General features: G+C 48.7%; 1 protein-coding gene across 3 annotated transcripts in view; it reads right to left on the reverse strand.

Annotated features, from left to right (window-relative positions):
• Positions 1 to 229: 229 nt before the first annotated feature.
• The window catches only part of LOC132387461 (oxidized low-density lipoprotein receptor 1-like), a 30075-nt gene continuing 3482 nt past the window's right edge, over positions 230 to 26822 (reverse strand). Inside the window, exons 3-9 of one of the 3 annotated variants that reach the window (XM_059959824.1) lie at positions 18914 to 19024; positions 16396 to 16515; positions 11283 to 11396; positions 9699 to 10070; positions 3288 to 3436; positions 1639 to 1700; positions 230 to 924 (exon numbers count right to left, since the gene is read on the reverse strand). In XM_059959824.1, the coding sequence (XP_059815807.1) occupies positions 729 to 924; positions 1639 to 1700; positions 3288 to 3436; positions 9699 to 10070; positions 11283 to 11396; positions 16396 to 16515; positions 18914 to 19024 (1124 nt within the window). In that variant the 3' untranslated portion in view covers positions 230 to 728. The remainder of the gene's footprint in view (positions 925 to 1638; positions 1701 to 3287; positions 3437 to 9698; positions 10071 to 11282; positions 11397 to 16395; positions 16516 to 18913; positions 19025 to 26822) is intronic. The other 2 variants (XM_059959825.1, XM_059959826.1) reach the window with 2 other exon arrangements.

Consider the following 26822-nt stretch of genomic DNA (forward strand, 5'->3'; position numbering starts at 1 on the left):
CACCGAGAACATGTTCAAGAAGAAATGCCTCGGGAAGACCACATTCATCACCGAGGAAGTGCCGGTGAAATGCCCCGGTCTCCCGCCGGGAAATACCCTGTGTTCATCGAAACCATCGGGGAAGTGTACAGGCGTCTTAAAACTCAACCAATTACGAGCAGTTGCTTCCCCTCCGCCATCAGATTGCGAACGCTCCCTGAACACTGAAACACTGCCTCGGTATTCAACTGTATGCAGTATTTATTAATTTTCCAAATTTATGTTAATTTTACAACTTTTCACCGTGCTGAGCTCACGTTGAAGTTGTACAAGGCGTCACTGAGGCCGCGTTTGGAGAGCAGTGTTCAGTTCCGGTCGCCCTCATGGAGGAAAGATGTCACTGAGCTGGAAAGAGTGCCTGAGGGAGCATTCCGAGGATGTTCCCGGGACTCGAGCGTCTGAGATATGGAGAGAAGACAAGAAGGATGTGTCTATATTCGTTAGAGCGTGGGTATGAAGCCAGGAGGGGCACAGATAGGGTGAATGTGCAGTCTTTTTCCCCCTTGGTTGAGAGTGTGTATAGAGAACGGAGAGAGGAGAGGCAGAGACTGGGGTTCGATCGGGAGAGGAGGGGTGGAAAGGGAATGATTTAGAGAGATGAAGGGTAAAAAGAGAAAAACAGTAGAAAGGGGGAGATGTAGAAATGGTTTGAGAGTGGGGCAGATTGAATGGCGAGAAGTGAGGTGCAGTCAGTTGATTGAACTCGGCCCCACGGGCTGTTGACAGAAACCTTGGATCTCTTCAGGAATATCCGTGTCTAAATGTGCCGACTTCTCGCAGATGAATCTGTGTTTCCATTTGCAATTATAACTCCCGTACGAGCCGCAGTTACTGCAGCTGGTCGACCCATAGGATATCTTGTACAGAAGATCAGAGGCCACATTTCTATCAAAGAGGGTTAGACAATTTCAATAGAGACACAACAGTAGACAACCGGAGACGTCGCCAAACTAATAGCTCTGATCTGCATTCTCCCCACAGCCCCCTGTCAGCCTCGGAACTAATCCCATGATACCGCGCTCTCCCCACAGCCCCCTGTCAGCCTCGTAACTAATCCCATGATACCGCGCTCTGCCCACAGTCCCCTGTCAGCCTCGGAACTAATCCCATGATACCGCGCTCTCCCCACAGCCCCCTGTCAGCCTCGGAACTAATCCCATGATACCGCGCTCTCCCCACAGCCCCCTGTCAGCCTCGGAACTAATCCCATGATACCGCGCTCTCCCCACAGCCCACAGTCAGCCTCGGAACTAATCCCATGATACCGCGCTCTCCCCACAGCTCCAGGTCCATGGCCGAACGAATCTCATTATACCGCGCTCCGCTAAAATCCCGAATAATCTCCCAAATTAATCCCACTTCCTCACCCTCTCGGGACAACACTCTGTCAGTCAACAAACTAATCCCGCGGTTCCACTCTCAAAACAACACCGAGCCTTTGTCCAAACTGATCTCACTGACTCCCTCTCTGCCCATAGATCTGTGTCAGAACTCAAACTAATCCCACTGCCCGACTCTATCCACACGACCTCGTTTCATTCTCCAAACTAACCCACTGTCCCAATCCAACACCACAGACCGGCAACAATACAAACTCACCTGTTTGCGCATTTTCCGATCCAGTATGATACAGATTGATAGACAGCATTAGAAACAAAATTCTGTGAAATGAAATCATTTCAGATAATGTTTAGAAACAGACTCTCTCATTGCATATCCATGTGAAGGGACGGAACAGAGAGGGAAACACCCATTGACTGAGCTCGGGAGTGTGGAGGGAGATTCACTCTGTGTTTGACCCCGGGAGTGTGTGATGGGATGGTGTGGAGGAAGATTAACTCTGTGTCAGACCACGGGAGTGTGTGATGGGATGGTGTGGAGGGGATACACTCTGTGACTGACCCCGGGAGTGTGTGATGGGACGGTGTGGAGTCAGCGTCACTCTGTGTCTGAACCCGGGAGTGTGTGATGGGACGGTGTGGAGGGAGATTCACTCTGTGTCTGATCCCGGGAGTGTGTGATGGGCGGTGTAGAGGGAGATTCACTCTGTGTCTGACCCCGGGAGTCTGTGATGGAACAGTGTGGAGGGAGATTCACTCTCTGTCTGACCCCGGGAGTGTGTGATGGGACGGTGTGGAGGGAGATTCACTCTCTGTCTGACCCCGGGAGTGTGTGATGGGACGGTGTGGAGGGAGATTCACTCTGTGTCTGAACCCGGGAGTGTGTGATGGGACGGTGTGGAGGGAGATTCACTCTGTGTCTGATCCCGGGAGTGTGTGATGGGCGGTGTAGAGGGAGATTCACTCTGTGTCTGACCCCGGGAGTCTGTGATGGAACAGTGTGGAGGGAGATTCACACTCTGTCTGACCCCGGGAGTGTGTGATGGGACGGTGTGGAGGGAGATTCACTCTCTGTCTGACCCCGGGAGTGTGTGATGGGACGGTGTGGAGTGAGATTCACTCTGTGTCTGACCCCGGGAGTGTGTGATGGGACGGTGTGGAGTGAGATTCACACTGTGTCTGACCCCGGGAGAGTGTGATGGGACGGTGTGGAGTCAGCGTCACTCTGTGTCTGAAACCGGGAGTGTGTGATGGGACGGTGTGGAGGGAGATTCACTCTCTGTCTGACCCCGGGAGTGTGTGATGGGACGGTGTGGAGGGAGATTCACTCTCTGTCTGACCCCGGGAGTGTGTGATGGGACGGTGTGGAGGGAGATTCACTCTGTGTCTGAACCCGGGAGTGTGTGATGGGACGGTCTGGAGGGACATTCACTGTGTCTGACCCCGGAAGTGTGTGATGGGACGGTCCGGAGGGAGATTCACTCTGTGTCCGACCCCGGGAGTGTGTGATGGGACGGTGTGGAGGGAGATTCTCTCTGTGTCTGACCCCGGGAGTGTGTGATGGGGCGGTGTGGAGGGAGATTCACTCTGTGTCTGACCCCGGGATTGTGTGATGAGACGGTGTGGAGGGAGATTCACTCTGTGTCTGCCACCGGGAGTGTGTGATGGGACTGTGCGGAGGGAGATTCTCTCTGTGTTTGACCCCGGGAGTGTGTGATGAGACGCTGTGGAGGGAGATTCACTCTGTGTCTGACCCCGGGAGTGTGCGCCGGGACATTGTGGAAGGATCTTCCCAGGAGTGTGGGGGTGGGGCGGTGGCCGGATTAGGATTGTGTGGGGGGAGAATCACTGTTTGCCTCATCCCGGGATCTCCTGATTACTGATATCTCTTCTCAGGGCAAGACATACCTTTTCCTTGTTTGAATTTATTTCGAGGAGCCCTGAATCAAATTCTGAACAATGTTGCCTCGCTCCATCATAAGTATTTGCGATCTTGGATATGAAATAACACCGGTCTTCATTTTTGATCCAGATTTGCGGACACGTTTGTTCTGCAACTAAGAAAAAAGGAACCATATATCTCCCTCCATAATTCCCGTCGCATCAACTGGGATCAGTAAAAAGTTAGCCTCCCTCCACACCGTCCCATCACACACTCCCGTGTTCAGTCACAGGGTGAAGCTCCCACGACACCGTCCCATCACACACTCCCGGCGTCAAACACAGAGTGGATCTCCCTCCACACCGTCCCATCTCTCCCTCCCTCCGCACCGTCCCATCTCTCACTCCCTCCGCACCGTCCCATCACACACCAACGGGGTCTGACACAGAGTGAATCTCCCTCTACACCGTCCCATCTTACACTCTCGGTGTCAGACACAGAGTGAATCTCCCTCTACACCATCCCATCAAAAACTGCCGAGCTCAGACACAGTGTGACGCTCCCTCCACACCGTCCCATCACACAACCCCGTGGTCAGACACACAGTGAATCTCCCTCCACACCGTCCATCACACACTCACGGGACCAGGCATAAAGTGAACCTCCCTCCACACCGTCCTATCAGACATACCGTGGGTCAGACACAGAGTGAATCTCCCTCCACACCGTCTGATCACAAATTCCCTGGGTCAGACACAGAGAGAATCTCCCTCTACACGGACAAATCACACACTCCCGGGGTCAGACACAGAGTCAAGCTCCCTCCACACCGTCCCATCACACTCTCCCGAGGCCAGAAACAGAATGTATCTCCCTCCACATCGTCCCATCACAGACGCCGTGGTCAGACACAGAATGAATCTCCCTCCACACCGTTCCAGCAAACACTCCCAGGGTCAGACACAGAGTGAATCTCCCGCCACACCGTTTCGTCACACACCCCCGGGGTCGATGTGAATCTCCCTCCACATCATTCAATCACATTCTTGATTGGATCAGACGCGGAGCGAAGCTCACTCCGCCCAGTCACGTCACTCATTCTAGCAGTCAAACATAGAGCAAAACCTGCTTCTTCCGAGCTATCACAGAATGTCTATCGCAGAGAGAAGGTCCTGATGCATCATCTCTTCACAAAGTCAGGGTCAGAATCAAAGTGATGTAATACAGTACCGACCAGCCGAATCTCACAATCCCGGCATCAGACACTAGGTGTCGCGGTTTGCACAACGTCCCCTCACACTTTCCAGGGTCAGGTACAGAACGATGCTCCCATGGATTCTCCACCTTCCAGTAATTCCCTCCCCTTCCGTACTAGCATCCCAGTTTCACTCTCCCTCCTCCTCCAGCACCCTGTCACCTCCACCATGCTTCTACCTACTACAACTACCCATGGAGCTTTCCTCTTACCTTCGTTAGAACCACAGACCACAACAGCACAATGCAGGCCCTTCAGCCCTCCATGCTGTGCCGTCCCATATAAATCTTAAAAACATGTACTAAACCCACACTACCCAGTAACACTCCATTATTCTTTCAAATATGTGCCTGTCCAAAAGACTTTTAAATGCCCCTAATGTTTTAGCCTCCACCACCATCGCTGGCAAGTCATTCCAGCCGCTCACAAACCCTCTGACTAAAAAGTCATAACCCTGTGGTTTCCAATAAACTTCCCTCCCTTACTGTTTACATATGCCCTCTGTTGTTTGCTGTTGGTGCCCTACAAAACAGGTACTGTCTATCCTCCCTATCTATGCCTCTCATAATTCTGAACACCTCTATCAAGTCCCGTCTCATTCTTCTACGCTCCAAACAGAAAATTCCCAGCTCTGTTAACCTTGCTTCATACGACTTGATCTCCACATCAGGCAACATCCATAGGGGAGGCTTCCTTACCTTTCCTGCCTATCCACTAGCTGCTACCCATAACCCACAGCTTCATTTTTCCCTTCACTGGCTTTTCACCTAGCACCTACCATCCTTAACCTTCCCACCCTTCCCCCACGTTCTCTATAGTGCCCCTGCCCTACCCCTCAGTCCTGAGGAAGGGTCACGAGCATAAAACATTGACTGTTCCTTTCCACGGAAGCTGCCCGACCTGCTAAGTTCATCAAGCATGTTGTTTGTGTTGCCTTGACCGCATCATATGCAGAGTACTTTGTGTTTAATTTCCCTCCATACCATTCTATAACACACTCCCGGGCTCAGACACTAGATGTCGCTCATTCCACACGGCCCAATCACATTTTCCAGGGTCAAACACAGAGTGAAAATCTCTCCGCACTGTCCCATCACACACTACCGGGGTCAGACACAGAGTGAATCTCCCTCCACACCGCCCGATCACACACTCCCGTGGTCAGACACAGAGTGAATCTCCCTCCACAAAGTCCTATCACTCACTCCCTGGTTCAGACACAGAGGAATTCTCCCTCCACACCGTGCCATCACACACTCCCGGGGTCAGTCACAGAGTGAAACACCCTCTACACCGTCCCATCTCACACACAGCCGGGGACGCTGTGAAACTCCCTCCACATCGCTCTGTCACATTCTTTTGAGATCAGACGTGGAGTGAAGCCCACTCCGCACAGTCACGTCACTCATTCAGGTAGTCAAACGGAGAGCAAAAGCCGCTTCTTCCGAGCTATCACAGAGATGTCAAACGCAGAGAGAAGGTCCTGATCCATCATCTCTTCACACAGTCAGGGTCAGAGGCAAAGTAATGTAATACAGTACCCGACCTGCTGCATTACACAGTCCCGGCATCAGACAGTAGGTGTCGCTGTTTTGCACATCGTCGCTTCTCACTTTCCAGTGTCAGACACAGAACGAAGCTCCCTTGAACTTTCCAGCTTCCAGTAATTCCTTCCCCCTACCTGCCCACATCCCAGTTTTAATCACTGGAATTTAGAAGATAAGGGGGGATCTTATTGAAACATATAAAATTCGAAAGGAATTGGATAGGCTAAATGCTGGAAGGTTGTGTCCGACGTTGGGGAAGTCCGGAACAAGGTGTCACAGTTCTAGTCTAAAGGGGAAGCCTTTTAGGAAAAGGAAACACATATGAGGAAAAACTTCTTCAGACAGAGAGTGGTGAATCTGTGGAATTCTCTGCCACAAGAAACAGTTGAGGCCGGTTCATTGGCTATATTTATGAGGAAGGTAGATATGACCCTTTTGGCTAAAGGGATCGGGGGTATGGAGAGAAAGCATGTTCAGGGATCTGAGTTGGATGATCAGCCATGATCATACTGAATGGCGGTGCAGGCTCGAAGGGCCGAATAGCCTACTTCACCTATTTTCTGTGTTTCTTTGTTCCCTCCTCCTCCAGCTCCCTATCAGTTCCCTCATGGTACCGCTTCCATCGACTATCTATCGTGCTTTTCTATTACATTCCTTAGAACCATTGAACACCACAGCACAATGCAGGCACCTCAGCCCTCCATGTTGTGCCAACCAATGTAATCTTTGCAAAATGTACTAAACCCACACTACCCTATAACCTTCCATTCTTCTTTCATACATGTGCTTGTCAAAGAGGCTCTAAAATACCCTGAATTTTTTTAGCCTATTGGCGGTCTGGGAAACAGGTACTGACTCTCCAGCCTATCTATGCCTCTCTTAATCTTGTAGAGCTCTATCAAGTCCCCTCTCAGTCTTCTACGCTCCAAAGAAAAAAGTCCCAGCTCTGCTAACCTTGCTTCATATGACTTGATCTCCAAACTCGGCAGCATCCATAGGGGAGGTTTCTTTACCGTCCTGCCTATACATTCCCTGCTACCCATAACTCTCATCTTGATCTTCCCTCTTACCGGTTTCTCATCCAGCACCTACCATACTTATCCTTCCCACCTTTCTCCCATGTTCTCTATAGTGTCCCTGCTCCCACCCCTCAGTCCTGACGAAGGGTCGCAGCCATAAAACGTTGACTGTTCCTTTCCACGGAATCCTCCCGACCTGCTGAGTGCATCAATCGTGATGTGCGTGTTGCTTTGCCCGCAGCATGTGCAGAATATTTTGTGTTTAAGGTCCCTCCACTTCGTCCTATAACACACTCCCGGGCTCGGAAACCAGATGTCGGTCATTGCACATGGTCCCATCACATTTTCCAGGATCAAACAGAGAGAAATTCCCTCCACACTGTCCCGTCGCGCTCTCCTTGGTTCAGACACAGAGTGAATCTCCCTCCACACCGTCCCATCACACTCTCCCGGGGCCAGACACAGAGTGAATCTCCCTCCACACCATCCCATCACACACAGCCGGGGTCAGTGACAGAGTGAATCTCCCTCCACACCGTCCCATCACACACTCCCGGGGTCAGGCATAGAGTGAAACTCCCTCCACACCGTCCCATCACACTCTCCCGGGGCCAGACACAGAGTGAATCTCCCTCCACACCGTCCCATCACCCACACCCGGGGTTGATGTGAAACACCCTCCACAAAGTCCTGTCACATTCCTTTGGGATCAGACGTGGAGCGAAGCTCACTCCGCCAGTGACGTTATTCATTCTAGCAGTCAAACAGAGAGCAAAACCCGCTTCTCCCGAGCTATCACAGAGCCGTCAATCGCAAAGAGAAGGTCCTGATGCATCATCTCTTCACACAGTCAGGGTCAGACGCAAAGTGATGCAATACAGTTCCCGTCCTGCCGAATCACGCATTCCCGGCATCAGACAGTAGGTGTCGATGGTTGCACACCGTCCCTAAACACTTTCCAGTGTCAGACACAGATGGAAGCTGCCTTGAATTCTCCAACTTCCAGTAATTCCCTCCAGCTCCCTTCCTCTTCCCACTTTCACTCTTCCTCCTCCTCCAGCTCACTCTCACCTCCCTCATGGTTTTTCCTTCTTCTACTACACATAATGCTTCTCCCTTACATTCCTTCGAACAATAGAACAGAAGTGCACAATGCAGGCACTTCAGCCCTCCGTGTTTTACCGACCCATATAATCCTTTAAAAAAATTACTAAACCCACACTTCTCCATTACCCTCCATGTTTCTTTCAACCCCGTGCCTGTCCAAGAGGCTCGTAAATGTCCCTAAAGTTTTAGCCTCCACCACCATCCTTGGCAAGTCATTCCAGGCGCTCACAACCGTCTGTGTGAAAACCTTACCCCTGATATCTCCCCTAAACTTCCCTCCCTGACGTTTTACATATACCGCCTGGTGTTTGCTATTGGTGCCCTGCAAAACAGATACTGACTATCCACCCTATCAATGCCTCTCATAATCTTGTAGACCATATCGTCCCCTCTCATTCTTCTACGTTCCAAATAGAAAAGTCCCAGCTCTGCTAACCTTGATTCATACGACTTGATCTTCACATCAGGCAACATCCATAGGGGACGCTTCTTTACCTTTCCTGCCTATCCCCTCGCTGCTTCCCATTACACTCATCTTGATCTCAACCCTCACTTGTTTTTCACCAAGCACCGACCATCGTTAACCTTCCCAAACTTCCCCCATGTTCTCTATAGAGTCCCTGGCCCACCCCTCAGTCCTGGCGAAGGGTCACAGCTATAACACGTTGACTGTTCCTTTCCACGGAAGCTGCCCGACCTGTTAAATTCATCAATCGTGCTGTGTGTGTTGCTTTGACCGCAACATCTGCAGAGTACTTTGTGTTTAAGCTTCTTACACACCGCCCCATCACACACTCCCGGGCTCAGATACTAGATGTATCTGCCACCACACCGCCCCATCACACACTCCCGGGCTCAGATACTAGATGTATCTGCCTCCACACCGTCCCGTCACAAACTCACGAGATCAGACACAGAGTGAATCTCCCTCCACACCATCCCATCAAACACTCCCGGGCTCAGATACTAGATGTATCTGCCTCCAGACCGTCCCGTCACAAACTCACGAGATCAGACACAGAGTGAATCTCCCTCCACACCATCCCATCACACACTCCCGGGGTCAGGCGCAGAGTAAATTTCGGTCCACAACGTCACATCACACATCCCGGGGTCAGGCACAGAGTGAATCTCCCTCCACACAGTCCCATCACACACTCCCGATATCAGACATACAGAGAAACCCCCTCCACACCATCCCATCACATACTCCCAGGGTCAAACACACAGTGAAACTCCCTCCACACCGTTCCATAACGCACTCTCCGGGTCAGAGACAGAGTGAATCTTCCTCCACACCGTCCGATCACACACTCTCGGGGTCAGACACAGAGTAAAACTCCCTCCACACCGTTCCTTCACACACTCCCGGTGTCAGACACAGAGTGAATCTCCCTCCACACTGTTCCATCGCATACTCCCGGGGTAAGTGATGCAGTGAAACTCTCCACATCTTCCATTCTCACCCCCTGTTATATGGAGCAGTTGAAACGGGGGATGTCGTCTCACCTGTTCTCCTGATAAGGTATTGGCAAATCTGAGCTTTGTTTTCGTTGATGTTTCTGTACTTCATTTCGAGCTGATTGAACTGATAACGGAGATCGTTGTGCGTTCGATTCAGCTCCGAGAGATCCGAGTTGAGGACGGAAATGTTGTTTTCGAGGATAGTCAGGTTGTTGTTCATGGCGAAAAGACTATTCAGACAGGTTCTCTGAGAGATATCCAGGAGGGAGTTCTCGGATGTCCTGGATACAAGGGTTGTGTTCAACTCATGGACATGCTGTTGACATTGGCGCTGGGTCCTGTTCATCTCCTGATGTTGTTCCCAAAGTCTCCGGTAGTTTCGGTCGGCGGTGATCAGAGACTGTCGAGTCTGTGATACTGAGAGGGATAGTAAAGTGTGTGTCAGTGACACGGTATGAGGTGTGTCGTTGTCAGATGAGGGGAGTGTCTGTGTAACAGTGAGAGGTCTCTATGTGACGAGGGCTGAGGAGTGTCGATGTCACTGTGTGGGGAGTGTCGGTGTCGCACTGAGGTGCGTGTCTATGTCACAGTGAGGGATGTGTGACTGTTATAGTGAGGGGCCTGTCGGTGTCACAATGAGAGATGTGTCGGTGTCACACTGAGCAGTGCGTCTGTGTCACAGTGAGGTGTGTGACGACGTCACAGTGATATGTCTGTTTGTGTCACAGTGATTGACCTCTCTGTGACACAATATGGGGAATAATGGTGTCACAGAGAGGAGCCTGTCGATGTCACGATGTGGGGTGTGTTGCTTGCACGCAGAAGGTTGCATCATTGTTAGGGAGAAGTTTGTGCCGGTGTCACAGTGAGGAGATTGTTGGTGTCACGGTGAGCGAAGTGGTGGTGTCACTGTGAGGGGTGTGTCAATGTTGCGGTGTGGGGAGTGTAAGTGTCACGGTGAGAGGGAGTGTCGGTGTAAGGGTGTCACTGTTCTCCGTCTCGGTGTCACGTTCAGGGGAGTAGCGGTGTCACATTAAAGGGAGAGTCGGTGTCACGGTGTGGAGAGTGTCCGGATCACTGTGCTCGGAGTGTCAGTATTACAGTGAGAGGGAGTGTCCATGTCACAGTGAGGGGGAAGTCCATGACATGGTAAGGGGCGTGACGATGTCCCGAAGTGGGGTCTGAAAGGTGTCACGGTTGAGGGACGTGACAGTGTCAGCGTTACGATGTGAGGTAAAAGTCACGGTTAGGGGAGTGTTGGTGTAATGGTGTGGACTGGACGGTGGCACGGTGTTGGGAGTGTCGGGAATGCTGGTGTCATGGATAGGGGAGTGTCGATGTCACAGAGAAGGGTGTACAGATCTCACGGTGAAGGCTGTGGCAGTGTAGCGGTGAGAGATGTGTCGGTGTCACGGCAAGTGTACTGTCGTGCACGGTGTGAGGGTACTGTCATAATAATGGTAAGGGTCTTCTCTATGCTATGTTGAGGGTAACGTCTGTGTCACGGCGAGGGTCTTGCCGCTGTCACGGTGAGGAACGTGTCGGTGTCAGAGTGAGCTTTTTGCGCTAACATTTCATTTGACTCTGTTTGTTTACGGTATGACTACACCCGGAGCCCGTTCCACTCACCATAGATCGAAAGCCCGGCCACCATCGCGACGCCGATCGTAACGAGACAGAGTAGGGAGATCTTACGGACGGATCGATTTCCGATGTTCTGCTTCGGCTCCTGTTTCTGCGCACCTGCAGAGAGCCCATTCAGAGTGTGTGTGAAATCAGCCTTATCCCCCACTGGGTCTCCCTTCCACCCACCATCCGCGCCCTATCCCTCCATCACGATCACCCCTCCCTCTCACAATCCCATCTACTTTCAGCCGTCATCCCCGACAGTCCAAATTACTTAACTTGGCAAAGGCTGACAGGTGTCTGACGGATTCCAGAGATCAGTCAGATCTCGGCTACCCAACGCCCTGACATCCTTCCGATAATGGGGTGACCAGAACTGTATACAATACGCCTGATTCAGCCTAACCAGTGATTTTTGTTTTTATGAAGTTGCATTATAACAGCCGAAGTTTTAAACTCAGTGCCCCAACTGATATAAGCTTGGTATAACTGATAATGGAAAGAATGATATAAGCCTTCTTCGTCATCCTCTCAGAATGGATGGACCAATGCATAGGTCTACAGGACCCCGGTGCTGAACAACACACTTGAAGGTTCTGTCTTTAATAGTCCGCTATCTCTGGATATTTGACCTACCAAGGTGCGACATTTTAAGATTGTCCGGGTTAAACAGCTTTTAACATTTCTCCATCACAAATCAGAAACTGATCCATGTCTTTACAGGTCCTCTAAGCGATCCACAAGACCCATTAGTCTATCATCTAGAAACAGAACAAACCACGCGCCTATACTTTCATTCAGATCGTTTATATACATCACAGACAGGGGAGATCCCACCCACGTCCATAGTTACAAGTCACTTCATTGGAGGAGAACAAGGTTACTCGATCTCAGAATGCAGAATAAAGTATCAACGTTACTGAGAAATTGCTGTGCAGGCAGACTATAAGGTTGAAGAGCCACGAAGAGGAGGATTTGAGGTCAAGAGTACATCTTATCGCATTAGGTGTCCGTTCAGTAGTCTGACTACTGTCGTGTACAAACTGTCCTTGAACCACCTTATACATGATTTCCCATTTTCACTCCGATGGGAGGGTGCAGAGGAGAGACTGTTCGGGGTGGCTGGAACCATTTATTTGATGATGCTGACTGTATTCCCGAGGCAGCAGGAAGTGCAGTCAGAGTTCATGGAGGGGAAGCTGGTTTCGGAGCTGGGCTCAGCTCTTTCCACAACGCTCTCCAGTTTCTTGCGGTCATGGGCGGAGCAGTGATTATATTTTTAGTGAGGAACCAGGACGTTTCATGAGAACAGTGTAGTAGACATGGTGAACAGGGAAGACAATATTTTGTTTTTCACTTTGTAGACGACTCTGCAGAATTTTGTGGGTCTCAGTGTCATAAGGTTGGGTGGGCGTTGATGCAGGACACAGACACTAAAGTACTAAGAACAAGACGGGACAGAACTAACGGACGGGACAGGTCGCAGACTAGGCTAGGAGAGCAGGACCAGGACGAGGGACTGTGGGCAAGGAGCCTTGGCGTGGACCCCGAGCCAGTGACTGGACAAGGACCGAGCCTTGACTTGGGTTCGGACCCCAAACCAGGCGCAGACGTGACGAGGCCTGGGTTCTTGGAGCTTGAGATTGGGATTCGTGGAGTTCGGGGCTTGAGATTGGGATTCTTGGTTCTCGAGGCTTGAGATTGGGATTCTTGGTTCTCGAGGTTTGAGATTGGGATTCTTGGTTCTCGAGGCTTGAGATTGGGATTCTTGGTTCTCGAGGCTTGAGATTGGGATTCTTGGTTCTCGAGGTTTGAGGCTGGGGTTCTTAGAGCTCGAGGCTTGAGGCTGGAGTTCTTGGAGCTCGAGGCTTGAGGCTGGGATTCTTGTTTCTCGAGGCTTGAGGCTGGAGTTCTTGTTTCTCGGGGCTTGAGATTGGGATTCTTGGTTCTCGAGGCTTGAGATTGGGATTCTTGGATCTCGAGGCTTGAGATTGGGATTCCTGGTTCTCGAGGCTTGAGGCTGGGGTTCTTGGAACTCGAGGCTTGAGGCTGGAGTTCTTGGAGCTCGAGGCTTGAGATTGGGATTCTTGGTTCTCGATGCTTGAGATTGGGATTCTTGGTTCTCGAGGCTTGAGATTGGGGTTCTTGTTTCTCGAGGCTTGAGATTGGGATTCTTGGTTCTCGAGTCTTGAGATTGGGATTCTCGGTTCTCGAGGCTTGAGCTTGGGGTTCTTAGTTCTCGAGGCTTGAGATTGGGGTTCTTGGTTCTCGAGGCTTGAGATTGGGATTCTTGGTTCTCGAGGCTTCAGATTGGGATTCTTGGTTCTCGAGGCTTGAGATTGGGGTTCTTGGTTCTCGAGGCTTGAGATTGGGGTACTTGGTTCTCTTGGCTTCAGATTGGGATTCTTGGATCTCGAGGCTAGAGATTGGGGTTCTTGTTTCTCGAGGCTGGAGATTGGGATTCTTGGTTCTCGAGGCTTGAGATTGGGTACTTGGTTCTCGAGGCTTGAGATTGGGATTCTTGTTTCTCGAGGCTTGCGATTGGCGTTCTTGGTTCTCGAGGCTTGAGGCTGGGATTCCGGTTTCTCGAGGCTTGAGATTGGGATTCTTGTTTCTCGAGGCTTGAGATTGGGATTCTTGTTTCTCGAGGCTTGAGGCTGCGGTTCTTGGAGATCGAGCTTTGGTCTTGGGTTCTTTGGGGCTTGGCGCTTGAATAACTCGGAGGCTGGAGCTTGGAGGTAGACTAGGAACTGTACCACAACACAGAGCCGGGACTTATCCTTCGACATGTCGGGACTCCTCTTTTACAAGACACTGACATGGACAGCACGTAGACATGCAGCCGGGAGTTATCCTTCAACAAGCCGGGACTCAACTGTTACTCCACATCAAGTTTGGGCAGGACCATCCATCGGGTAAAGGCAGAACGGACTGAATTACCCGACGGAGGCAAAGACAATACAAGACAGATTTCCCCGCAAGGCATCAGCAGAACGGCCTGATTTAGCCCACGGAGGCGAGGACAAGATCCCAGGGAAGATTGACAAGATGACCACCCCCCAACCACACTCAATCCCAGGGCCACTTATATTCCCAGCTACAAGATGAGGATCAAGTGCTATGATTAAGTTCAACCGAAATAAGGGACAGTCCGAGGACCCGAGTCCGGAGGCTGCAGACCGGACCATGAACTGGAATGCGGACATCGGATCGGACCGTGACACCCAGGAGAATTTGACTCGCTGATACGTCCAAATTGGTCGCTATAACGGACGCTTGACAAGTCCCGTATCAAGACCCCAGATGGTAGATCACTCTGGGAGATGGGAAACAGGAATGTACAGAGAGTCCGAGAAGGAATGGAGCCGTGAGAATGGGCGGGAGAGGGAAAGATAAGGAGAGTATCGGAGAGAAGGATGCAGGAGATGACAGGTGGCGAGAAACCCAGGGGGAATTGCCGGGCGGATCTGACTGTGAAGGACAGAACAGGAATTGATAGCAGATGTACCATACTGTGGCTTGAACAAGGCTATTAACAAGAGCTCAGACTGGTCTGGAGATGGGGTGACAGATCTGTCTGACCAATTTGATTGCGGAGGATTGATCAGGTCGAGGTGCTGGATGTAATGTACACAGATTTTAAAAAGTCCCAAAACGGCATACCGCTCTGGGAGACGGTGTGCGACGCAGGGAGGAATGGCTGATTAGGTATACAATTGGCTCGGCGATAGCGGACACGCTTAAGGGTTGCAGTTCATTTCTCAGGCTGGAAGCCTGTCAGTAGCGATGTCAACTGGGGGGTCGGTGGTGGTTTGTCAACTCCGGCAGATTACACAATACGCGGTAGGTGAGCTTGCAGATGACATTAACGCCGACGGCGTTTTAGGCAGTGGAGACATTTATCTCTTACAGTGGGACCTCGATCAGCCGGAGAAGTTGGCCGAGCAGGAGCACATACATTTTATTTTGAGCTATTTCATTTCAGGTAGACAAACAACAGGGTGGGACTTCCACGGTTAACGAGAGGAAACTTGGGAGATGTTAAAGAACGGAGGGCTACAAATGCATGGTTACGTGAAACTGACGTCGCCGGTAGGCAGGGCCGTGGAGAGTGTTTTAGAACAGAGGGTCCCAGAGGCAAAGGGACATTGTTTCCTGCAATTGGGATCACGGCTAGTCAGGAACCCTGGGAAATGTTGTAGAACAGAGGGACCTAGGGGTACAGGGACACAATACCCTAAAGATGAAGTCACGGGCAGTCAAGGACCCTGGGGCGCGTTGTAGAACAGTGGGACCCAGGAGTGCAGGGACACGATACCCTGAAGATGGAGTCACGGGTAGACAGGGACCCTTGAGGAGTGTTGTAGAACAGAGGGACCAAAGGTTACAGAGACACGGTTCTCTGAAGATGGAGTCACGGGCAGACCTGGACCGTGGGGAGTGTTGGAGAACAGAGGGACCGAGGGCGCTTCAGGTATCCAGTTGAAGAAAGCTTCTGTCGCGCCGCCCTTCATCCGTCAGGACAATGAGTACAGGGGATGGGAGGTCACGTTGGAAATGGACAGACTTCAGCGAAGCCACACTTGGGGTAGAGTGTTCCGTTTCCCTCGTTCTCCCCTGGATAAGATGCCACTGAGCTGGAGACAGTGACAGTGAGATTAAGAGTACGGTACGGACGAGGAGGGCCGGGATGGCCTGTTTCCGTGCTCTGATTGTTATATGGTTATATAGTACAGAGGAGATTTACGAACATTCAGGGACTTCAGAGACTGAGTTAAGGAAATAATTCAGGCAGTTTGTGATCATATGCCTCGGAGCGCAGAGGTGACCGGACAGGGTTGTATAAAACCACACGGGGCATAGACAAGGTGAACGCAGAGTCACTTTTCTCTTGGCTTGGAGACTCAAGGACCAAAACGCTCCGGGATATGGTGATAGCTGTAGGTGATGTAACTGGGGAGAAGAGTGACAACATTTTTTTTTTTTACCCAGACAGTGGTCCGTCTGTGGGAAGAGCTGCCAGAGGAAGTCGTCGATGCAAATGCATCAGAACTTGAACACTTTTGTCTAAAGCACGTGATCCCTTCAGAGTGATGTCATTATTGTGAACTCTGACCTGTCTCTGCAGCCACTGACACTTCGGCATGTCCCGAGGCAATGGGATGTTCTTGGTTATCATCGATGTGAAGTTCGTCTTCCGGTAGTTTTAGCACTGAGTAGGTGGAGTTCAGACCGTCTGAGAGAGAATGAGAGAGAGAAAGAGCAATAGAAGGAGGAGAGTCCGGTAGAGAATGTACTTTGCCGATCGGCGGCAGTTATTTCCAAAGGGAGCTCTGAGAGTGTTAGTCCATTGTGCGTGGCCTGTCAGTGGCTCTAGCCGGAGCACCAGTCGTGAGCTGGACAGCGGGGAAGGTTCAGGCATAAAAGGGAGACACTGCCTAGGGGAGCGGTCATCAAAGGAGTGATCTAAGACAGAGCAGTCGGGCTTTGGCTGGAGCTACTTGGGGACCGGGTTAGGGAACTGGAGATGCAGCCCGATGACCTTCATCTCGTCATGGAAAGTAAGGAAGTGATAGACAGGAGGTATATGCAAATGTTATCGAATATACGGTTCTCAGAAAGTGGAGTCACAGGTGGACGGTGGTGAAGAAAGCACCCGTCTCGCCGCCCTTCATCCGTCAGGGCAATGAGTCCAGGAGTAGAGTGGTCAAGTTGGAATTGTACAAGACGTCAGTGAAGCCACACTTTGAGTAGAGTGTTCCGTTTCCCTCGTCCTCCTCTGGATAAGATGGCACTGAGCTGCAGACAGTGCAGAGGAGATGTACGACGACATTCAGGTACTCGAGTGATTGAGTTATGGAAATAATTTAGCTCATCCTCTCAAGCTTTTTTTATTTTATCTAAAAGTCTTGTCTAGAATCAATCAACAAGTTATAGATACCGGTAATAGAACCATTAACAAAAAGGTTTTAAATTTAAAAGATCATCCAATATTTTTTTTATCAGGACCTATAGGAAAAGTAAGAAATTGGGAACGTAAGAAATCTCTAATTTGAAGGTATCTGTAAAAATGTGTTTTTGGCAGTGCCAAGTTAGTCGACAATTGGTCAAATGAAGCAAGAGATCCTGCGTTAAACAGGACCCAAAAACATTTATTGCCTTGCTCATCCCAACCCTTAACGACTTTGTCAGTCATGGAAGGGATAAAAAAATAATTAAGGAGAATGGGAGAAGATAATGAAATATTCGCTAAACGAAAAAAAAATCCAAATTGAGACGAGATCTTTAAACTTTGCTTAACAATTATGTTATCTGTTGCTTTATTTGCTGAAAAAGAAGACTATGATCCAAGAAGCGAGACAATAGAGAGAAATAAAAAAAAGCTTGGGAGGATGACCTAAATTGTCAGATTTCTGATGAAAGATGGATTAAAATTCTAAACGGGTTAATAAATCATCTTTCTGTGCCCGTCATTTTCTTCTACAATTTTAAGTGGATCATAGAACTTACATTTCTAAACAGAAGCCTTCCAGTTTTTATCCAAAGGTTTCTCCACTTTATGATGAATTAAACTCTGCTGATGCCTCTTTAATTCATATGTTTTGCTTTTGCCCTAAAATTGAAAAGTTTTGGCGGGCAGTATTCTATACCTTCTCACAAATTTTTAGGGTCCAATTTGACCCAAATCCCTTTACTGCCTTGTTTGGTATTATTGCAAAAGAAGATATGACTTTAAATACTCCGAACCTACAGGTTTTAGTTTTTACCTCTCTTTTAGCAAGGAGAGCAATCTTGCTTAAATGGAAGGAGTCTACCCCTCCTACACATCTTCAATGGCGACGTGATATCATGCCTTATTTAAATTTAGAGAAGATCCGCTGCTCAGTCTTAAATTCGAAACAATCTTTTTATGAGATCTGGGGAGCTTGCCTAAATTACTTTTCCAACTTACAAAGTTTAACAGTGCACAGACTTTTATGTATATTTCTATCTTCCCTTCTTAAGCGAATATGTTTTTTTTATCTAATTATCTATTATCATCCATTAGTTTTTTTCTTTGATAGTAGGGAGTCGAATTTTTTATATAAAAAATTATTTGATGATGTGTGACATATCTTTACATTTTTGATTACAGAGTGGCATACCTTTATGTGTTATGCTATAACATTTTGATAAATTTTATTACAGTATATGAATGTACACAACTTATGTTGAGATGAATCTGTGTTGCACTCTGTAAATGTTTTTTTCTTTTTTTTCCTTCTGAATAAAAATATAGTAAAAAGAAAGAGTTATGGAAATAAGTCAGGCAGATTGAGCCTATATACCTGGGAGCGCAGAGGTGACCTTACAGAGCTGTATAAAACCACATGGGGAATAGACAAGGTGAATGCACAGAGTCATTTTTTCTCTATGCATTGAGAATCGAGGACCAAAGCGCTCATGGATAAGGTGATAGCAGTAGATGATGCAACTGGGGAGAAGAGTAACCACGTTTTTTTTTACTCAGACAGTGGTCCGTCTACGGGTCGGGCTGCCAGAAGAAATGGTTGAAGCAGATGCATTATAACTTGAACAGGTGTGCATAAAGCACGTGACCCCTTCGCAGTGATGTCATTATTGTAAACTCTGACCTGTCTGTGACATTTCGGCGGGTCCGGAGGCAATGGGAGGAACGTCATAATCATCGATGTGAAGTTCGTCTTCCGGTCGTTTCACCACTGAGTAGATGGAGTTCAGACCGTCTGAGAGATTGAGAGAGAGAAATAGAAGGAGGAGAGGCCGGCAGAGAATATACGTTGTCTATCGGCGGCAGTTATTTCCAAAGGGAGCTCTGAGAGTGTTAGTCCATTGTACGTGGTCTGTCTGTGGCTCTAACCGGAGCACCAGTTGTGAGTTGGACAGCAAGGAAGGTTCAGGCATAAAAGGGAGACACTGCCTAGCGGAGCGGTCATAAAGGAGCGGTTTTCAATGGAGTCATCTGACACAGAGCGGTCGGGCTTTGGCTGCAGCTCCTTGGGGACCGGGTAAGGAACTGGAGATGAAGCTCGATGACCTTCTAATGGTCATGGAATGTGCGGAGGTAATAGAGAGGAGCTATAGGCAAGTAGACACACCAGGGCTTGAGAGCCAGATAAATGAGCAACAGTCAGGAGAGGGAAGAGCAGGAGTCACACACTAGAGAGTACCCCAGTGGCTGTCCCTCTTAAGAATAAGTACTCCTGTTTGAGTACTGTTAGGGAGGGAGTGTTGGGTGACGGTATTCCTATGGGATACAACTATGGCCGCTTCTCTGGCATAGCGTCTGGCCCTGTGGTTCAGAAGGGTAGGGAAGGGAAGAGGACGACAGCAGTAATAGGGGACTCTATAGTGAGGGGGTTCAGACAGGCGACTCTGTGGACGCTGGAAAGAAACGCGGATGGGAGCTTGCCTCACAGGTGCCAGATCGTGTGTAACGAGCTTCCAGTTGAAGTGGTAGAGGCAGGTTCGGTATTGTCATTTGAAGTAAAATTGGATAGGCATATGGACAGGAAAGGAATGGAGCGCCACGGGCTGAGTGCAGGTCGGTGACAATAGGTGAGAGTAAGCGGTCTGCGCGGACTGTAAGGGCCGAGATGGCTTGTTTCCGTGCTGTAATTGCTGCATGGTTATACGGTTATACAGATTCTCTTCTGGTCCTCAACACGATCCACAACACCACGGTATCATCTGCAAACGTACCAAACCACTCATCTAAAATGTCATCCGGGTCATTGCCACACATCACAGAGAGGAGAGGTGCCAGTTACATCCAGAGATACCGATCACTTCATGTTGTGGAGCAACGTAAATCAATCACAGAATGCAGAATAAAGCGTCACAGTTACAGAGAACGTGCGGTGCAGGCAGATAATAAGCTGAAACGGCAAAAGGGAAGCAGATTGCGAGGTCAAGAGTACACTTTGCATGGTAGAGGACGGTTCAATAGTCTGATAACTCTGGGGTGGAAGCTGTCCTTGAGCCCAATGAGACAGGCCTTCGCATCTTCCTACCGACAGTAAGGTGCAGAAGACAGAATGACCGGCGTGACTGGAGGTGATTCTGTAATGCTGCTGGCTGCTTCATCGAGGCGTCGGCATCTGTGGAAAGAGTTCATGGAAGGGAAGCTGGTTTCCGAGAAAGGCTCAGCTCTTTCCACAACGCTCAGCATTTTCTTTCGGTCACGAGTGAAACTGTTTTTATATTTTTAGTGAGGAACCAGGGCGGTTCATGAGAACAGGGAAGTAGACTTGATGAATAGGGAACTCTATAACGGATTTAACATTTCTAGTCGGTGGGCTACTCTGTAAAATGTTGGGAGGCACAGCGAAATTTGTCTGACTGATTTGTGCGCATTGGCAGACATAATGTACGCTGGCTGACAAGTCCCCAGATTGTTTATCCCACTGGAAGGTGGAAGGAAGGGACATCGGTAGGGACGGAGAAGCAATGGAGCAGTTAGACAGGGAGGGCGAGGGGAAGATATGGAGTGTGGAAGATAGTGGGGGAATGGAGATATTAGATTGCGTGAGACCTAGTGAGAGTTGTCGGATAATTTGACAGGGAGGACAGAACAAGCACGGGTAGTAGGTATATCGTACGTAGAGTTGAAAAGGGCGATCGACAAGTATTCAGACAGTAGACTGCTCTTGAGGATGATGTGGAACCAAAGGAGATTGGTCTCATTAATTTGACTGCGGAGGACTGCTCCAGTCAGCTTGGTAGACGTAATATTCACAGATTTAACAAGGTCCCAGATGAAAGTTGGTGTACCACAAACGGAGGGATGGCTGACAGGATATAACATTGGCTCGGCGGTCGTAGCAAAGTTTTGAGTGTTGAACTTGGTTTCTCAGACTGGAATCTGGTCACTAGACATGTTTGCCAGAATGTCGCTAGTCGGACCAAGTATCTTAGTCAATTATATAGACCATTTGCAATAGATTACACAATAAGCAGTTGACAAGCTTGCAGATTGCTAGAATGGTTCGGGATGGTTTAAACTAATTTGCAAGGGGGATGGAATCCAGAGCGATAGAGCAGTGAAAGAAGTGCATGGGGTAAAGCCGGATTTAACATACAGAGATGCTTTGAGGAACGAGGAGCAGAATAAAGGGTGTAAGGCTAGTAAGGTAGAAGGGTTATAGTGTGTGTAAGAATGCAAGAAGCATCAGGAACAAAGGTGATGAACTGATAGCTGGGATACATACATGGAATTATGATGTAGTGGCCATTCCGGAGACCTGGCTGGCACCAGGGCAGGAATGGATTTTCCATATTCCGGGATTTCATTTCCTTAAAAAGGATGGGGGATGTGGAGGAGGCGTGGTATTACTGGTCAGGGATACTATTACTGCTACAGAAAAGGGTGGGTAGTATAGCAGGATCCTCTTTTGAGTCAGTATGGGTGGATGTCAGGAACAGGAAGGGAGCAGTTACTCTACTGGGGGTATTCTATAGGCCTCCTGGTGGCAGCAGAGATACCGAGAAGCAGATTGGGAGGCAGAGTTTGGAAAGGTGCAAAAATAACATGGTTATTATCATGGTTGACTTTAATTTCCCTAATATTGATTGGCAATTGATTAGTTCCAAGGGTTTAGATGTGGCAGAGTTTGTTAAGTGTGTCCAGGAAGGATTCCTGTCACAGTGTGTTGACAGGCCAACTAGGAGGAATGCCATACTAGATCTAGTATTAGTTAACAAACTGGTTCAAGTCATAGATCTGTCAGTGGGTGAGCATCTGGGGGACAGTGATCACCGCTCCCTGACCTTTAGCATTATCATGGAAAAGGAAAGAATCAAAGAGAACAGGGAAATGTTTAATTGGGAAAGGACAAATAATGAGGCTATAAGGCTAGAACTTGTGGGTGTGAATTGTCATGATGTTTTCACAGGAAAATGTACTATGGACATGTGGTCTTTGCTAAAGGATCTCGTCCAGGATGTTAGGGATAAATTTGTCCAGGTGAGGAAGATAAAGAATGGTAGGGTGAAGAAACCATGGGTGGCAAGTGAGGTAGAAAATCTAGTCATGAGGCTTAGGAAGCAAGGTTGAGATGGGTCTATTGATGAATATAGGGTAGCAAGATAGCAGTTTAAGAAAGGGCTGAGAAGAGCAAGAAGGGGGCATGAGAAGGCCCTGGCGAGTAGGGTAAAGGAAAACTCCAGGCATTTTTCAATATGTGAAGAACAAAAGGATGACAGGAGTGAAGGTAGGACCCATTAGAGATAAAAGTGGGAAGAGGTGGCTGGAGGCTGTGGAAGTGAACGAGGTCCTCAATGAATACTTCCTTTCGGTATTCACCAAAGAGAGGTAACTTGATGACGGAGAGGACAATATGAGTGAGGCTGATGTCCTGGAGCACGTTGCTATTAAGGGAGAAGAGGTGTTGGAGTTGTTAAAATACATTAGTACGGATAGGTCCTCAGGACCTGACGGAATATTCCCCAGGCTGCTCCACAAGGCGAGGGAAAAGATTGCTGAGACTCTGGCTAGGTTCATTGTGTCCTCTTTGTCCGAAGGAATGGTACTGGAGATTTTGGAGGGAGGCGAATGTTGTCCCCTTGTACAAAAAAGGTAGTAGGGATAGCCCGGGTAATTATAGACAAGTGACTCTTACGTCTGAGGTGGGAAAGCTGCTGGAAAAGATTCTTAGAGATAAGATCTATGGGCATTTAGAGATTTATGGTCTGATCAGGGACAGACGGTATGTCTTTGTGAGGGCAGATCATCTCTAACAAGCCTGATATAGTACTTTGAGGAGGTGACCAGGCATATAGATGGGGATAGTGCAGTGGATGTGATCGACATGGATTTCAGTAAGGTATTTGAGAAGGTTCCGCACGATAGGCTTATTCAGAAAGTCAGAAGGCATGGGATGAAGGGAATGTTGGCCATGTAGATTCAGAATCCGCTTGCCTGTAGAAGGCAGAGAGTCGTGGTGGAGGGAATACATTCAGATTGGAGGGTTCGACTAGTGGTGTTCCACAAGGATCTGTTCTGGGACCTCTAATTTTCGTGATTTTTATTAACGACCTGTATGTGGTGGTAGAAGAGTGGTTTGGCAAGTTTTCAATGGGCACAAAGATTGGTGGTGTGGTTGATAGTGTAGAGGATTGTCAAAGTTTGCAGAGAGACATTGATAGGATGCAGAAGTGGGCTGAGAAGTGGAAGATGGATTTCAACCCGGAGAAGTGTGAGGTGGTACACTTTGGAAGTTCAAACTCCAAGGCAGAGTACAAGGTTAATGGCCGGATACGTGGTGGTGTGGAGGAGCAGAGGGATCTGGTGGTGCATGTCCACAGATCCCTGAAAGTTGCCTCACATGTAGATAGGGTAGTTAAGAAAGCTTATTGGGTGTTAGCTTTCAAAAGTAGAGGGATAGAGTTTAAAAGACGCGATGTATTGATGCAGCTCGATAAAACTCTGGACAGGCCACACTTGGAGCACTGTGTCCATTTCTGGTTGTCTCAGTATAGGAAGGATGTGGAAGCATTGGGAAGGGTACAGAGGAGACTTACCAGGGTGCTGCCTTGTGTGGGTACTATGGATTACGATAAGAGATCAGGGGAGTTAGGGCTTTACTCTTTGGAGAGAAGGAGGATGAGAGGAAATATGATAGGGGAGTACAAGATATTAAGAGCGATAGAGTGGATAGCCATTGTCTCGTCCCCAGGGCATCACTGCTCAGTACAAGAGGACATGGCTTTAAGGTGTAAAGGGGGTTTCTTCATTATCATTGTTACTGAGTATGTTCATCAAAATGGCTTTGTTTGTTAAAAGTAGGAATGCTGCATTGTTGCGAGAGAGTGCAGGAAGCTTGTTTGGGTTAAAATTTACTGATAAATAGAATTGTATTCCTTTGTAAACCAATTGGGATTAATGTTGTTCTTTCTTCTGAGTCTATAAGCTATTGTTGGGGTGATTGGCGCGAGGGGGTGAGAGAGATAGGACGCGATGCTGTAAACTGGACGAGGAACATACACCAAGACGAAGATAGATGTGCTTGGTTGACCACTTCGGGTGGTCCTGATCTGTGAGTCGAGGAGTTCGGAGGGGATCGAATGGTGGCCAGAAGACTTCAGTAATTGAACTCCAACGGCTGTGCACGAAGTGGTTTGGACTTTGATAAGTTTGACACCTTTTCTTTATTTTCTTTTCCTTCAGAAGTACCGTATCGTTATTAATCACTTAGTTATAGTAACCTTTATAGATTGTACTCATTTAATCGCATATTGTGTACTGTTAGTTTTCTTTTTGGGCGAGTCGGGGACATCACACAGCATCCACACCAGCAGATTACCCAGATTGGCGGGGCCGAATGCTGCTCCCCCTAGAGGAGAACGAGCTGAGCGAGCCTGAGGCGACCCAGGGGTTTAAAGAGGTAAGGGGAGTGAAGCTCAAGGGGGTTATTAGAGGAAGTTTTTTGACTCAGAGAGTGGTTGTTGCGTGGAACGCACTGCCCGAGTCAATGGTGGAGGCAGAATCACTCGTGATGCTTAAGAGACTACTAGACAGGTATATGGAGGAATTTAAGGTGGTGGTGGGAGCTATATGTGAGGCAGGGTTTGAGGTTCGGCGCAACATTGAGGACCGAGGGGCCTGTAATGTGCTGTACTATTCTATGTTCTTGATATGATAAACAGTGAAGACAGTTTCCGCTTCCAGTGGGATCTCGATTAGTAGGGAAATAAGGCCGAGCAGAAGCAAATTCAATTTATTTCGGGTAGCTGCAGCTGTCGAATTTCAGGAAGACAAGCCAGGGTGTGACAGTCAATGTAGGAGCCCTGGGAAGTGTTATAATACAGACGGACCCAGGGCTACGGGAAAACGGTTCCCAGAAATTGAGGTCAAGGATAGATAGGGCAGAAAAGATTGCATCTTTATGAATCAGTACAAGAGTCGAGAGGTCACTTTGCAGTTGTACAGGATGTAGGGTACGCCGACGTTGGAGTATAGCGTTCATTTTTTGTCCACCTGCTGCAGGTGAAATGCCACTGGGCAGCAAATATTGCAGAGGGAGCTTTACGGGCATACTCGAGGGGCTGAGTTATTCAGATAATTCAGGCAGGTTAGGATTTTATACCTTGGAGTTTATGGGTGACCTTACAGAGGTTTATAAAACCACGTGGGGCACAAACAAGGTGAACACGCAGAGTCATTTTCTATAGACTTGGAGAATCGAGGATCAGTGTGCACAACTCTGAAGTGACAGCAGAAAGAGATTTAACAGCGGACCAGAGTGACAATTTTTTTAAGCGGACGGTGCTCCGTCTTTGGAAGGAACTGCCAGGGAAAAGGTCGATGCAGATACATTAGCACTTGTACACTTGTGCTTATATCACGTGACCCCTTCCAAACGTGAACTCTGACCTGCATGAGCAGTCATTGGCATTTCTCCTGGTCTCGAAGCAATAGGAGGATCTTCTTCCTTCGCGATGAGAAGATCATTGTGAAGGAGGTTCAGCTAAGAGTAGGTGGGGTCCAGTCCATCAGGGAGCGAATGGAAGAGAATGTGAGAGAGGGACAAATAAAAGGGCAAGGGACAGGTAGAGAATGAGTGGGGGTGAGAGACAGGGAGAAAATATGAGGGAGGTTAGGAAGTGAGTAGAGAAAGTCGTGGAGACAGAGCAGTAGAGAGAGGGATTGTCTCAGTGCCAGAAGCAAACGTTTAATGTTGCATTTCCGAGCAGTCACGAGCAGACCCATCAGTAGCAGAAGCAAATGCAATTTAAATCGGATAAGTGTGCGCTATCGTATGTCTGTCAGATAGCCCTGAGTTGGACACTCACAGCGTTCCGGAGGAACACTGAGGTGTATTGGAGAACAGAAGGACCCGCGGTCCAGGAACACGGTTCCCAGAATGTGAAGTCACAGATAGGCAGGGTGATGAATGCGAATGAACGCAGACCTTCATCAGAATGTCACTGAGTACAGGAATCAGGTGAACATGTTGCAGTTGTACAGTACGTCGGTGAGGTCACACGTGGAGTACGGTGTCCTCTCATGTCATGTCAGGTCAAGTCATTTATATTGCCATTTCGACCATTACTGCTGGCACAGTGCATAGTAAAAATGAGAGAACGTTTTTCAGGATCGTGGTGTTGCATGACACAGTACAAAAACTGAACTGAACTACTTAAAAAAAAACAACACAGGGATAGCTATACTAGACTACAGAACTACGCAGGACTGCATACAGTGCGCAAAAAACATTGCAGGCTTCACAATAAGTAATAAACAGGACAACAGGGCAGTAAGGTGTCAATCCAGGCTTCGGGTATTGAGGAGCCTGATAGATTGGGGGAAGAAACTGCTACATAATCCATTCGTGAAAGCCGGAAATGCTTCGGGGCCTTTTCCCTGACGGCAGGAGGGAGAAGAGATTGCATGAGGGGTGAATGGGGTTCTTCATAATGCTATTTGCTTTGCGGATCCGTTCTGGAAAAGACGCCATCAAACTGGAAATGAGTGCACGAAGAAATTTACGAGTATGTTGCCGGGACTCCAGGGACTGAGTTAAG

This window comes from Hypanus sabinus, unplaced genomic scaffold, assembly GCF_030144855.1.
Source record: "Hypanus sabinus isolate sHypSab1 unplaced genomic scaffold, sHypSab1.hap1 scaffold_189, whole genome shotgun sequence".
In the NCBI taxonomy this organism is placed as follows: domain Eukaryota; kingdom Metazoa; phylum Chordata; class Chondrichthyes; order Myliobatiformes; family Dasyatidae; genus Hypanus; species Hypanus sabinus.